At 32.2% G+C, this 13,857-nt stretch overlaps 1 protein-coding gene across 2 annotated transcripts; it reads left to right on the top strand.

The window, feature by feature from the left end:
• Positions 1 to 1,352: 1,352 nt before the first annotated feature.
• Positions 1,353 to 13,852, top strand: LOC113514264 (CUE domain-containing protein 2). Of its 2 annotated transcripts, none has more exons than XM_026898301.3 (8): positions 1,353 to 1,443; positions 1,579 to 1,750; positions 2,466 to 2,597; positions 3,012 to 3,093; positions 3,405 to 3,528; positions 6,019 to 6,182; positions 7,155 to 7,284; positions 7,590 to 13,852. In XM_026898301.3, the coding sequence occupies exons 2-8, from the start codon at positions 1,585 to 1,587 to the stop codon at positions 7,650 to 7,652; spliced, it is 861 nt and encodes a 286-aa protein (XP_026754102.2). In that variant the 5' UTR covers positions 1,353 to 1,443; positions 1,579 to 1,584; the 3' UTR covers positions 7,653 to 13,852. The 2 variants fall into 2 exon arrangements, with proteins under 2 accessions (XP_026754102.2, XP_052748972.1); XM_052893012.1 differs by having other exon boundaries at positions 1,360 to 1,483.
• The last annotated feature ends 5 nt before the right edge of the window (positions 13,853 to 13,857 follow it).

Raw genomic sequence — 13,857 nt, forward strand, 5'->3', positions numbered from 1 at the left:
TATTTTAAATTAATTGTAATTACTATTAAAACAAATTTTCTTTAATTTACAATATAATACTATTCATCTTATATATTATATGATAAGTATTAAACCACAATCAAAAATATTTCTTATACATGATTGTGAAATGTTGGTGTACGACATTCTCGTAAGACATTACGATGCGTTACAAGGGCGCGAAGTGGGTTCGAACAACGCGTTACGTAATATTGTTTTTTTTTTTTTTAATTTAAATAAAAAACCAGGGAATTAAAATCTCCCAAGTTGGCAATCCTTTTCGGTTATATTTTACGGGGAATCCCTCGATTATACAGTAGGTCATTTTTATATTGTTTTCGTTGTCGGAATTGATTAGTGTTGTGACTTTTAAGTATAAATGGTCATTTGGAGGTTAAGTAACGTTTAAAGAGGGGAGGGGGAATACAAAAAAGTTTTTGTATGAACAGTGAAAGGGTAAAAAGCTTTGTCTGATTTTGTTGCTCCTTCTTCTTAATTTAATTATATTTAGTATAATACTCATTTAACAAACCTTAGATAATAAAATTTACGTGACTACGTGTGTACTATCTTTATAAAACAAACGGATGCATTTATATTAAATTAAATGTAGTTAAGTGAATGTTTTTTTAAATATTTCACACAATAAAAAATAACATTATCAAACTTAAAATGACCTTTTATTTGACAAATTAACTTTATTTTACAATAATATTGAGTGTTATTTTAAAGCACGCCAAAATATTCCTATGTGATTCTGAACAAAATAATAAAATATATTATTGTTACTAAAAATAAACATGTAGTTGTGAAATTGGCGTTGTGTTAATCGGTCATTTTAGATAAAGTTGAAATATGATTGTTCGTTATATTTTAAAATTTTAATTGAAATATATTGGTTTGAGAATTACTTGTTTTATTTATTGCATAAAATGCTTCGACCTTTCCTTCCAACTTAATTAAAAGCAAAAAATGGCAAAGATAAGAAATACCTAGGTAACTAATATTAGCAGTGCTTCTTGATCTTTATGATCATTTTGAAAAGACCGCCGTTCGTCGACGTATCGTTCGACGACTACCGGAATTGTCGACAGAAAGCGTTCCATAATACGCACTTAAACAGTATTTTATATGTGTGCACTTCAAATGCCTTGACATGAAATAAAATATTACCATTCAAAGTTATATTGTAATTATTTTATCTTCATTTTATATAGATTCTATTGTGATTTGAACATTAAATTATATTATTTGATATTAACGTTGACTTGTCAATTTTGGCTGTTTATATTTTTGTCTATGCCGCAAAGAAAAATAACAAAAAGTTGTTTATAAAAAAAAACTTCATTTGTATTGATTTCTATCGCTGTCGCCCAGATTTTCTTGCAAAAAAAGTCCTAATATTTTGAATAACCCCATAATTCTTGCGTGAAAACACTCAAGGTATACGAAAACAGTCAACAATATATTTTCGGCTCCGTTTGTTAGTCTTTTTATAGAGCTGTTTAACCACCCGTAACGTGTTCATTAATAAAATTTAAATATCTAGGTGTTTTCAATGATATTACACTGTTTTAGGTGAAAATGAGTGCTATAGCGCAGCAAGAGTCCTTGGTTAAGGAGAGTTTATTTCAATTCATCACTAAAAATATCCCATCTGCAAATTTAAATGTAATTGATGACATAGTCTTGTCCTACGTTATATCTATCTTGGAGGAGGCTTCTCAAGATCCTTGCTTCGATGTCGAAGGTAAGGAATAATGTAGAAAAAGAATATTTTGTATATCATAAAAATACAAATTTTTAGTCCAATTCCAAAGTACCTACTAGATTACTTAGGGAGTCCATTTTCAAGGTAAGAATGACGTCGCCTTTTTCATTGTTTACACGAGGATTTCATCTAAATAAAATAATACTAGTTCCAGAAAACCTGTTTCATTGAATATGCACCCTATAATCTTGTTGAACTTTTACTTATTTCATTTAAATATTATTGAAAACCTTGTTTTTTATTGCTTTTTATCCTTCCCTGTTTTATAAAGTAAATATAAAGGTATAAGATATTTTGTGAACTTGAAATGCCTTTTAGCTATGATTTAAGAAATGTTTAGATGATCTTTTAAAATATTTTTAGTAAAAGTTTAAACTTCAATTTGAGGTGTAAACAATATAATATTAGGATTTATTTAATGTAAATAAACCAATTTAATATTGTCATTCTGAGTTACTTGTAAAAGAAGAACTACACCTAAAGAAATAAAAAACAAGTTATAAAACACTTGAGTTTAAAGTCTCTCTAAAGTCATGAAAATCTTAAAATAAGCAAAATGTAAGGTACATTTTACCTACAATCTACAATGTTAATTGCTTGTTATCAATTAGTAGGAGTAGAATAGTTGAATACCAATGGGATATATTCATTAGTCACTAGACTGTTTCTTAACACAATGATATTTTTACTACAGGTTTTATAGAAATGATGGCAGCATATATCCCAGAGTTTGCTGGCATAGATGCTGGCCAGGTGTGTTCATGGGTGTTGGAACTCGAGGCAGAGTTGTCTCGCAGGACTGATTCTGACTCAATATCTAACCATGGTAAGTTTGTGATTATATCTTCTTTTAGTATTTATTTACAATTTTAATAATAATCTTTAGAAATAATTATTTAAATGTTGATTATCTCTGTTTGATGATTGTAGAAAGTAACCTACTTTATGTTTAGTTATGGGATACAATTATTTAGCAGAAATATTAATGAACAATACAACATGAATCACTAATTATTATCGATTAGTAATCAATTTATTGATAATGTTAAAGAGTATGTATCTTTTATATAATATATTTTGTATCATTTTATATAAATGATATATGACTACTTAAAGGGTTTATAGTGTTTACATATTTGATTATTAAATTCTAAATCTTTGAATTACAATTGGATAATATTCAATCAACCCAATTTCTAATCAAAATATTTTATTCCAATTTTTGTTTGTTTTTTACTAGATGAAACAGCAGGCAGTGACAAAATAAGCGTCACTTTGCAGAACTTGAGTGAGATGTTGCCGTCTATTACTAAAAACAATAGGTATTTTCTTACTATTCTTTCTTTATGTTTTAGCAATTCTAATGCCATGTGTTTCCACCTATAAATCAATAATTTGAATATTTATTTTATATTTTAATATAGGTTGTAATGTAAATTGCAACTTTTACAAATTTTGTTAAAACATATATTTATCAATTGTTTATATCATTAAATTATTAGATTAAACAGAAGTTTGAGGGTGTTAAAATTCAATATTAACCTTAAAAACTTATGCGAATAATTCATAATTCTGTACTGTAAAACAAGTTTGGTTTTATTGAAGTGAGTTTGAATATAGTGTGTGCACCCAGGTCTCACACCAACTCTGAGAGCTCTGAGTCAACGGAGGGCGGACGGCGCCTTCTTGACGGCGACGAGCATGCCGCCCAGTGCCGTGCCCTTCACGAAATGTTCCCCAACACTTGTGCTATGGAGGTAAGCTAAAGTCGCTACAAATTTGCACATCTTGTCGAATTACATACCTGAGACTCAATTCTAAACTAACATGATGTCCAATGCGAATGTGTTGCAATAACCATGGCTGCTGCAGCTGTACATAAGCTAGGAATAAATGGTTTTAGCATTAGATTCTTATCTGAAAGCGCAGCAGTAAGCATTACGAAACAACAAGACTAAGAGGGCACAGTGGATCTTATGGTAACGATGTTGCAGACGAACTAGCTAGAAGAGGCTCAGGAATGAGGGTGGTAGGCCCGTATCCACTTCTTCCTCTTCCATTCTCACAACTTCGAATAAGGATTCGTCAAAGATCCGCTGACATACAAAACCAAAGATGGATACAGGCTACTGAATGCAGACAATCAAAATTGGCCATACCTACGTTGAATCAACGACTATCAAAACGTTTATTACATCTAGATAGAAAAAAACCTCAAAATAATGATAGGGACAATAATGGGCCATTGTCCATTAAACAAACATTTATACACAATAGGAGCCACAGACAGCCCTCTATGTCGAGGCTGTTTCGACGCTGAAGAAACGGCTGCTCACGTAATCCTGGAATGTGAGGCTGTGGCCCATCAACGTTTAGAAATCCTCGGAACGGTGAGGTCGCTCCGTGAGGCCTGTGAAAAACCCAGGAAGCTTCTGCGCTTCTAGGCGGAGCTAGGTTGGCTGCACTAGCCACGACTCATACGCACAATGGCCCAAATGAGAGGCTAAGCGCGGAAAATGGAGTCTTTTTCACATTCACTAACATGATGAACATCCATGTTAATAACTCTTCACCACATTTCATATCATCAACAGCAAAATATAATCTTATTATACCACAAAAGTGGTAAACAAGCAAACAGCCCGTCTGATGGTAAACAGTTAAAGTAGCCTATGAACGTCAGCAACACAAGGGGTGCCACATGCATGTTGCCGACCCTGAAGAAACCTTAATATACCCTTTTTGAAGAACCTCAAACTGTAGTCTCTAGGGAATAACTCAGCAGGGAGTTCATCCCACAGCCTGAATGTTCGCAGGAGAAAATTCTTTTGAAATCTCACTGTATTCTGTATCGTACTGTAATCTCTGTATATTCTTGCTGAATGATGGACCTATTGACCTTAAGTCCATACATTTAATTTTACATATTAGAATGTACTATTTTTTAGTTTATTTCTTATTGTTTTTTTTTTTGTGTGCTTGTTATTGATATTTTGACCAAATATTTATTTATAAACTGTTTTTTTCTCTTTGTGTATAAAGGATAGTGTTTCGTGTGTCTTTTTATGGCTAATAATGGAACGGTGATCCACCTACGTCATCGGGGTATGCTGACAGGGTATGATATTGGTGAGAAAGAAAGCAGATAAGGCTCATTGTAAAGAATTCCCAAAGATTTAACTACGATAGGGGACCTCCCAAGTTGGTTTATGTTTTACGGGGAATCCCTCTATTATATTCTTTGTCATTTTGTTTTCAGTATTCCTTAGTGTTGTATCACTTGGATGTTACGTAACCAGTGTGACCGTTTTAAGTGTATTCAGTACCAAATTGGTATAATTTGGGCTCCGTAAAACTAATTTAGTTTTTTTTTTTTTGTATCCTTTCATATAATAATAAGTACAAAAGGGAACACGGATTTTTTGTTCCTTATTTATCTCACTCTCTCTTTGTTATCGTCCGTGTGTAGTAAAGATAATGTAATATGATTCTAGTAGTAGTGCTAGGTGTTGTAAATGTTGAACAGTTTTGGAGCAAATTAGGTTGTATTGTTAACAGTAAAAATGTTCCTAAGTACAAAAATTTGACTAATTTTGTAAAATATCTAATGTGCATACCAATTTCACACGCTGAATGCGAAATAATTTTTTCAAAAGTTAATCACATAAAAACTAAATACAGAAACAGGTTTCTAGCTAAACATTTTGCGTGCCTATTGTATGTTAAGCAAGGTCTAAGTGAAGGGAGTGTAGCTTGTGTCTCATTTGACCCATCGAAAGATATAGTAAAAAATAATCCGTCGAATACTGACTATTTGTAATAATACTTTATGTAAATATTATTTGAATATGTCTGTATAATGAAAGTGTGTAATTGGTAAAATAAAAAAAAAGTAACTGTTTTAATTCAATTTTTTCTCTTCAACATTTTATTTTTACTTTAGTATATTTTTAGTATAATTCAGCATATGTTTTGGTATTATTTAGTACTAGCACCTTATAATTTTAGTAGATCACCACTTTTAAAACGGTCGCACAGTACGTAACATTTAGGGAGAGAGAGGGAGGGATAAAAATCTTTAAAAGTTACGCTACGTAATAAGTACTACGTAACGTAAGGACGTGCAAGTGCACGTTCTCATAGTTTTCAAAGAGGACCACGTGAAAGTTGACTACATAGGAGGGTGTATTTATAACAAAGGGACAGCTGGTCCCCGTAACTAACACTCATGTTCCATATGCGGACAGATCAAGCACTGCGTTTCGATCGCCCGCGGAGACGTGGAACGCGCGGCCGCGACGCTGCTGCACCGCCGCGAGCAGGGGCAGGCGCTGTCCGCAGCCGCGCTGCACTCCGCCGCCCGCCAGCCGCTTTGCGATGATCACGAGCTCAAAAACCGCATCATCGCACGGTGAGTTACCACTTCGCATTCTGTCAGCCAATCTAAGACACCATGAACTCAAAAAAACCCGCATCCATGGTATGCATGGTTAGAGTGACAGCTCTGCCAGCACCCAACCACTTCGCAACAATATTATCGCACGGTGAATTACTCAATACATCAGTTCCACTATATTAACCACAAAACATCAAACTACAGCAAGTACAACGGATTGTGCTCAGAGAAATTATTCAATATGATGCCTACGGCCACTTTCTATCATCGTACGGCTCGCCATCGACAGGGAGTTCACCCTCATACCTTACAGCCTAAATGATCGCGTACAACGCGGTTTCAGAGATGTTTTCTCCCACGAACACTCAGGTTATGGAATGAGCTCCCTGCCGAGGTTTTCCCAAGAGACTACAGCGTGGGGTTCTTCAAAAGGGGGGTAAAGAGGTTTCTTCAGGGTCGGCAACGCGCGCGTAATACCTCTGGTATTGCAGGCGTTCATAGGCTACGGTAACCGCTTACCATCAGGTGGGCTGTATGCTTGTTTGCCACCTCAGTGGTATAAAAAAAAAAGTCACTTCCCAAACCTTTGCTACAATCTTAAGCCTTAACAACCACATCATTGCGCGGTCAGTTACGTCGCGGTTACTATTTTACAGCCTTTTTTAACTGCGTACGATCACAAGTCCAATAGCGTTAAAATCACATTATCAATTATCCCGAAATCACAGAGTGAAGAAGATGCTAAAGAAAAATGCCATTCAAATATAACGAGATCATCATTAAAATTTCTAACATTTATTTACAGAACCTTATATCAATATAGAATTTAAAAAAAAACTTATATTTTTCTTAACATGGAGTTACTATAATTTTTCATATATATTCATAATACATTATGACCTAGTGGGTCATAATATTATGAATAGCTTAGCGTGTTTAACTTCGCCTAAAGTCTCTTTATTGTTAGTATTTTATTTCATTTTACAGTTATTCTTACGTTGACAAGAATTCCGATACAAAGGAACATAAGCCATTAGCACCGAAGATTGAACCTAAGAAACTGGTGCGTTACCGAGACAACAAGATAGTATCGCTCAAGGGAGAGAGGTACACGGAGGTGAGTTATATAAAACTTTTTGCTCTGTTATATATTTTTATTATACATACATGCCTGCTAAAATATCTAAAAATTCTATCTTAACATGAATTCTGATTAAATTTCCCTCTGTAATACTAAATGTGAACACATACTTAAAAATATCCAGCACGAAGGTATGTCTCTCACAGTCTTCCTCATTTCAACAAATATCTCTAATCCCTAGGTACTTATGAATATGGTGATATCAATGTTTGTGCTGATCTCTACTGCTCTTAATATTTAACTATAAATTGATTTTATGAACGCTATTTTCTACTATATAGGTGCCAAAATCCGGTATCGACGAGGAACATTTGAAGAAACCCAAAAAACAGCACTGCCCTTAACCATTAAACCCACGTCAGTACGGTGTAAAAGCGGTGACTCCCGCTATATCGGTGTCCTTTATAAATTTAGTATTCCTGATATATGTCGGTGTTAGCCCCGCACGCCCCAAAGGCGCTTATAAGCGCGAACTTTCTAAGCAGACTCCTATTAGTAAGCCCATGCTTTTGTGTAAGAAAAATAATTCTATTTGTACGCGCGTACTTTCTTGTGAATCTTACAGTAAGCGCGAACTTTTATATTTTAAATCAATAATTACTATTTATAGGCGCATTTTAATGGTTTTATCGTACAATCATTATGCGCCTGAGCGCTCAACAATAGTTAATTCGCGCGGACATGTACCCGATAAGTGCATATTTTTATTTGTTGGTATGTGTATAAAGTATGGTGGAGTGGTTTTGAGTCTACTGTTAAAAGTACACGTAAACCGTGTAATGTACGTCTTGCACGATAAAAACATCGCGAAAAAATCTAGTCAAGCATATGGATATATTATTTTGAATCTCTGTTTTACAAATGTTTATGCGTTATCCTATGTCATATTGACATATTTCTCTTATGTCATATTGACAGTTAACGTCATTCTGATATTGGCTTCAGTTTTAATATTTAGTGTGGCTATGAGCCTCACTTTGAATTATGTCTTTTTAACAATTAGTTTTATTTCGACGTGTATCCCAATGATACTATTTCCGCGTTCAAAGCCCTTGCGGCGTGCGTTAGTGATTCGTGTTTGTAGTGTCTTAGATTTAGAAGCGCGTGATTCGTACATAGTTTATTTTTACCCGCTTTTTGCCGTAACTGATTTATTTTGGGTTAAGTTGTCTCGGCGACAGCAACTTAATGACATGGACTGTAGTTATGTTAAGTTTAAGTTAATTCGCACCGTATTTATTATCGTTCGTAAGCTCACGAGGCAGCTGTGTTCCAGTATTATTTTGTCTGTGGCATCGATTGTATCAAATGACGTCGTAGGGTCGGTATGTGTTCAATTTAGGAGAATTGTAACAAATTGTGCGTGCGTGTATGGTTGTCGAGCCACAGACAAGAAATTTTTATCTATGACGAATATCGGAAAGATAAAATGGCGCTCACTGAATCGTCAAAGTGACGGTGACAATTGTAAGTGTTGTTTTATCGCCCCGATTAGTAACCTCGAATTCACTCTAGTTTTAAGTGACAAGATCTGTATAATACCTGTGATTTTTAATTGTTATTATTTTATTATTAATAATGTAATTCCTATTGTAGTTTTATCGTTTTTATATACATCTGTGATTATGATGCCATTGAATTATACGATAGTTTACACCTTAAGTGGTTTTTATAATTTTAGTTTAGGATTTTTATTGCCGTTTTTCATCCGGTTCGTTATTAATTCCGTTATCTTGCTATTGTGATGTAGATTTCGTTTAGAAATCGATGTCAGTGATTCATATATTTTTAATGTAGCTAGTAATTCGAATTTTAAGCTGTCTTTAAGACAGCATTGAAATTATAGCTCTTTAGAGCAAAACTTTACATTTATTAGAAATAAACTTTGTTAATATATAATATGAAAGAACTGATACCAATTGAATTAAGCATAACATTTCCGGTTTAGAGTCCTGGTTGTGATGTAAAAAAAAAAACTCCCACAAGAAGAAATTGTGTATTGGGATGGAACGATTTTTTGTATAACTATGACATACAATAGCAATACGATTGCTCAACCAAGCTACATTGGACTATATATTAATTGCAGAGATGTTGTTTAAAAATATATAGAAATGTATGGAATGTGGATTCCGTCAGTATAAAAACTAGAAAACACGTAGAGGCTTATCTGACAGGGTGAACATATTATGCCCCGGGATGTTTGGGTCTAACAAAATGTGTAGGATGATTTCTCTAAGCCGCATTTGAAAATGTTATAATTGTCTATGGTAAGGTTTCTGCTCAATAGTGATATAAGTAGCATCATACCGTATTTATGGCTGGAATATATACTTTCAATACCCTACATCCACAAAATACAATCTCATATGAGTACTAATGGAAATAAGTTGCAATTTGTATTAAAATATTTGCAATAGATATATTAGATAAATTGGATGTAATATTGAGTATTATGGAGAGAAATGATTGACCATTGATATATGAACCAATTAGAATTTAAATTATATGAATCACTTACATCTTCGAGTTTATATGAAAATCACATTATATAAGTAACATTAGTAATTACTAAATAAAGGAATCCTGTATCTTATGATATAGGATTCCGTTATGTTCACTAGGGTTGGCAACTTCTAAAAAAATGTATTAAAGTTTGAAGGGAATGAAAATTAAACAGTATTTATGAAAGGCACATATTTTTTCGTAGTACTTACACTGGCTTGTATTTAATGATTTATATGTTTTTGAAATTCTTTACAATTCGCAGCACATTCCAAGTTTATCTTCTGGCTGTGGCTTAATAATGCTTATAATGACATTATAAAAACAGTTTACGTACCACGTTTTTGGCCAATCTAATAAATACAGGGAAATAAATTATAACTAAATTAACGAGTCTAATCGAATGGTTGGCAACATGGCAACCCTAATTCTAAATCTCGAATGTTTAGTATTCAGTATAATAATGATAATGTGATTCTCATACAAATATTTATACTCATTTTTTAATAGACTGATTCATTACGATCTCATGTGATGAGGAATGGTAATCTTCGTTTTTAGTACAGTCGCCAATAAAAATAGTCGATCAACTGTAAAGTTTCAGTATTATAATTCATATATTACTTTTTTTTATTAAATCTGATGATATATTTATTTATATCATTTGCAATGAAAGTACGTCTATGCACGATTTTTCGAGCCATTGACATGTTAACAATAATATGTTAAAAAGAACGGGCGTTTTTGTTGCCGACTGTACATTGTTCGGGTGGCCCGAATTTTCCATCTATGTATTTATTTTATCAATCTGACTATTCGTGTCGTTAATTTGAATATAACTGTAAAGTTGCCTCGTTGCCATGAAATTAGCCGAAGAATTCGATTTTAATGGATCTTGTAATTTGAATTAAATTTAATTTAATATAACTCAAAATCCAAAGCCAGTTCCGACAAAGCGGCATCTTGATAAGTCAATGAAGTATATCTATTTTGCTACCTTTGCCAGCCTCGAGCTATTCACCTCAGATATAATCTGGACGAATGATGTACAACAATACAGATAATAATTAAAAAAAAAAAAAACAGGCCTTAAGTATTGAATTTTCAAATATCTTGTCTGTTTTACATTGCGCAGTAACAGGATAGTTGTTTTGCATAAATTATAACGAAAAGATTTTAGATTTTTTTTTTATTAGTCATGTTTGCTCGCGAATTAATAAAAAATAAATAAAACGAAAACGGTTAACGGTCATGATAAAATTCGCGTCTAGTCTAGCCTAGCAAATGTAGCAGACTAATAAATATACTAATTTATTCTAAAACGACACGATTATTAATTTGGCGTTATAGTTATATTATTGTTGATTATTATGTATGAAACTGAATCAAATGATAGTGAAATCTTATGGACATATTATTGTAATGTTAGTGTTTTTTTTTTCTGTTCAAGAACAACTCGACATACAGCCTACTGAATCATAGACTGTGGTTATTTCGAAAAATTTAATACATGATTTCGTATTATTATATATTATATATATTATATAGCTATCTATTTAATATTATATACAGCGCGTAACAGAAAGAATATAATAAGCCGAAATGTATTATGCATGAAAATGTTCGTTTAGAACCTTCCATGCAAATTGCGCGGTCACGTGATCAGTTTAGTATGACAGATTCAACATTTTTATTATATTCATAATTATATTTCTAGTATATTCCACTGGGAAAGTTATAGATATTGTGACTAAATTTCAGCTTATTATATATCCGTTGTATTTTATATACTTATATTTTTGATAAATAGATTAATGGGTACATGTTAGTATAATTTTTAGCAAATATTTTATTAGATTTATTTTAATTTTTTAACCAATTATTTATTGTGGATCAAATAAATCAGTTGTTCCACATACATGATCATTATGTTGTTTTGTTTGCGATTGGCAGATCGAATGCAACTTTATGAATGATTACTAACGAAAATATAATCACACACTGAACGCTAATTACGGTCACCATAATAATTCTCATAATAAGTTTACCATGTCATTTTCAGCGCCGGTTTAGGGCTTATATATTTCTTTGCTTATTAATTGAATTTTATTTGACTTAGGATAGTTCCTATGGCAAAGATGTTGAGACATATGAATCATTTCAGTTGAATTACATGACATATAGTTATATAGTATAGAATAATAAATTTTTTTTTTATTTTTTCTGTGACTATAATGTTCACACATTTTTAATTGAGAATTTAGACAAGTTTATGATCTGTCCACTATTGGACATAACGCTATAAATGTATACCACTATTCAGATATCACTCACATTTGATTCGGTCTATACTAAGCGATTTAGCCAAAATTTTGGTGCTAAATTAGTATTGAAAATGCCAAAAGCGTTAGATAATGAATGTTTTAACAAATTGACGGTGACCATTACACGCATTTAATGTATTTTTTTTGTTGTTATTGTAAAATTGGATATTTTAATGTGATCTATAAAAGTTATGGCGCTTTTTAATTTAAATGTAGCAAAAGTATTAAAATTATAGGGCTAATGCATCATGCCCATTCCTAGATGTGATATTGTACAGTCAAATGCAGTAGTATATTGAACTTGTTTAACATTAACCTTTAATACCAATTAGAAAAAAAAATGAGTCATGTTACGACAAAGTACTATACGATTATTGCAGATGACCGTCATATCGATTGTTCGATAGTGATACCTAATCTGGGATACATATATGTACATTTATTATTAGTGATAAAAAAAAAATTAAAAAGCGCCGTAAATATTTTAATGTATTTATTGAAATTGTTGTAGACAGAGTTGTCTTATACATTATCTAAAAATGTTGAGGTTCATTAAACTAAGGTTTGATTATTATAACTGAGCGGTTAACAAAACAATATGATTTAACAAATATAACGCATCGTATATCACAAATATTAGGTATTATTACAACACAATTATTTTGGAACAATTTTATTTTATAGATATTATAGTGAAAATTCTTTATTCAAAACAGCCAATGATTTTAAAAATCGATTGGCTGTTTGGAATTTGAAATTGTAATTTGAGAATACATAAATATGACACGTTAAAAATTAATGCGATGTATTTATATATCGTAGTAGTCATATGCCCTTTGCCAACTTTTAATGACCTTTTTACATGGACTTCGTAAAAAGTTTATATGACGCTCCTACGGAGCTGCATCTATGTATAAAATTTGAGGCTAACATAAATATCACTGGACATATTTGCACAACGCCATCTAGTCCCAAATTAAGCAGTGACCACGATTGTCATACATTAAAGAATCGAATATAAAAATAATTATCAAAGTTGATTCAGATTTGTGACGAAAATATCGCGTTCTAATTTGTCTCAATTTTTGTGTACGTTACACAAAAAATTGAGGCAAATTAGAATGGCCGCTCGTCGGTAAAGTAACTACTTTAGAATCATAAATAGTTTTGATTTAATGGATAACACCAATATGGCTAACATGCAAATTTATATATTCTCATTGTATAATTCAAAGTCTGGAATGAAATTATTGTTCGAAGATGTAATTGATGTTGCAAGTACCAGTAAATTCCATTCTTGTGTTTGCTAAGGTGATAGAGCGTTATACATAATAGCAGATTGTTATAGGATTGAAGTGCTACATATATATGTATGTACAAAATTGAGCCCTATTCGAATATAAATTTGACTCTATATTCGACAGTCGTTTCCGAACCGCTCGCTTCTTATAGTAATCAAACCTAAAGCCCCTATATATATTACAACAGAACCAGTACAAAAAATCTGGCATCAAAATCACAGATTATAAAAACATTAAAACAAAAATCGCCGCATTTATTTTCTGAATATTATTATATTGTAATAAGAGGTTTTTTTTATTGAATTATTATAATTATTATTATTAAGTGTAAAATGCGATGAGCGCGCACTTTGATGTCATATCTTCGAGTCTGAACTTGAACAAACATTATATTCAATATAACGTTAAATATCCCTTGG

The sequence above is a fragment of the Galleria mellonella genome, unplaced genomic scaffold, assembly GCF_026898425.1.
Source record: "Galleria mellonella isolate WM207_F2 unplaced genomic scaffold, CSIRO_AGI_GalMel_v1 utg172, whole genome shotgun sequence".
Taxonomy (NCBI): Eukaryota; Metazoa; Arthropoda; class Insecta; order Lepidoptera; family Pyralidae; genus Galleria; species Galleria mellonella.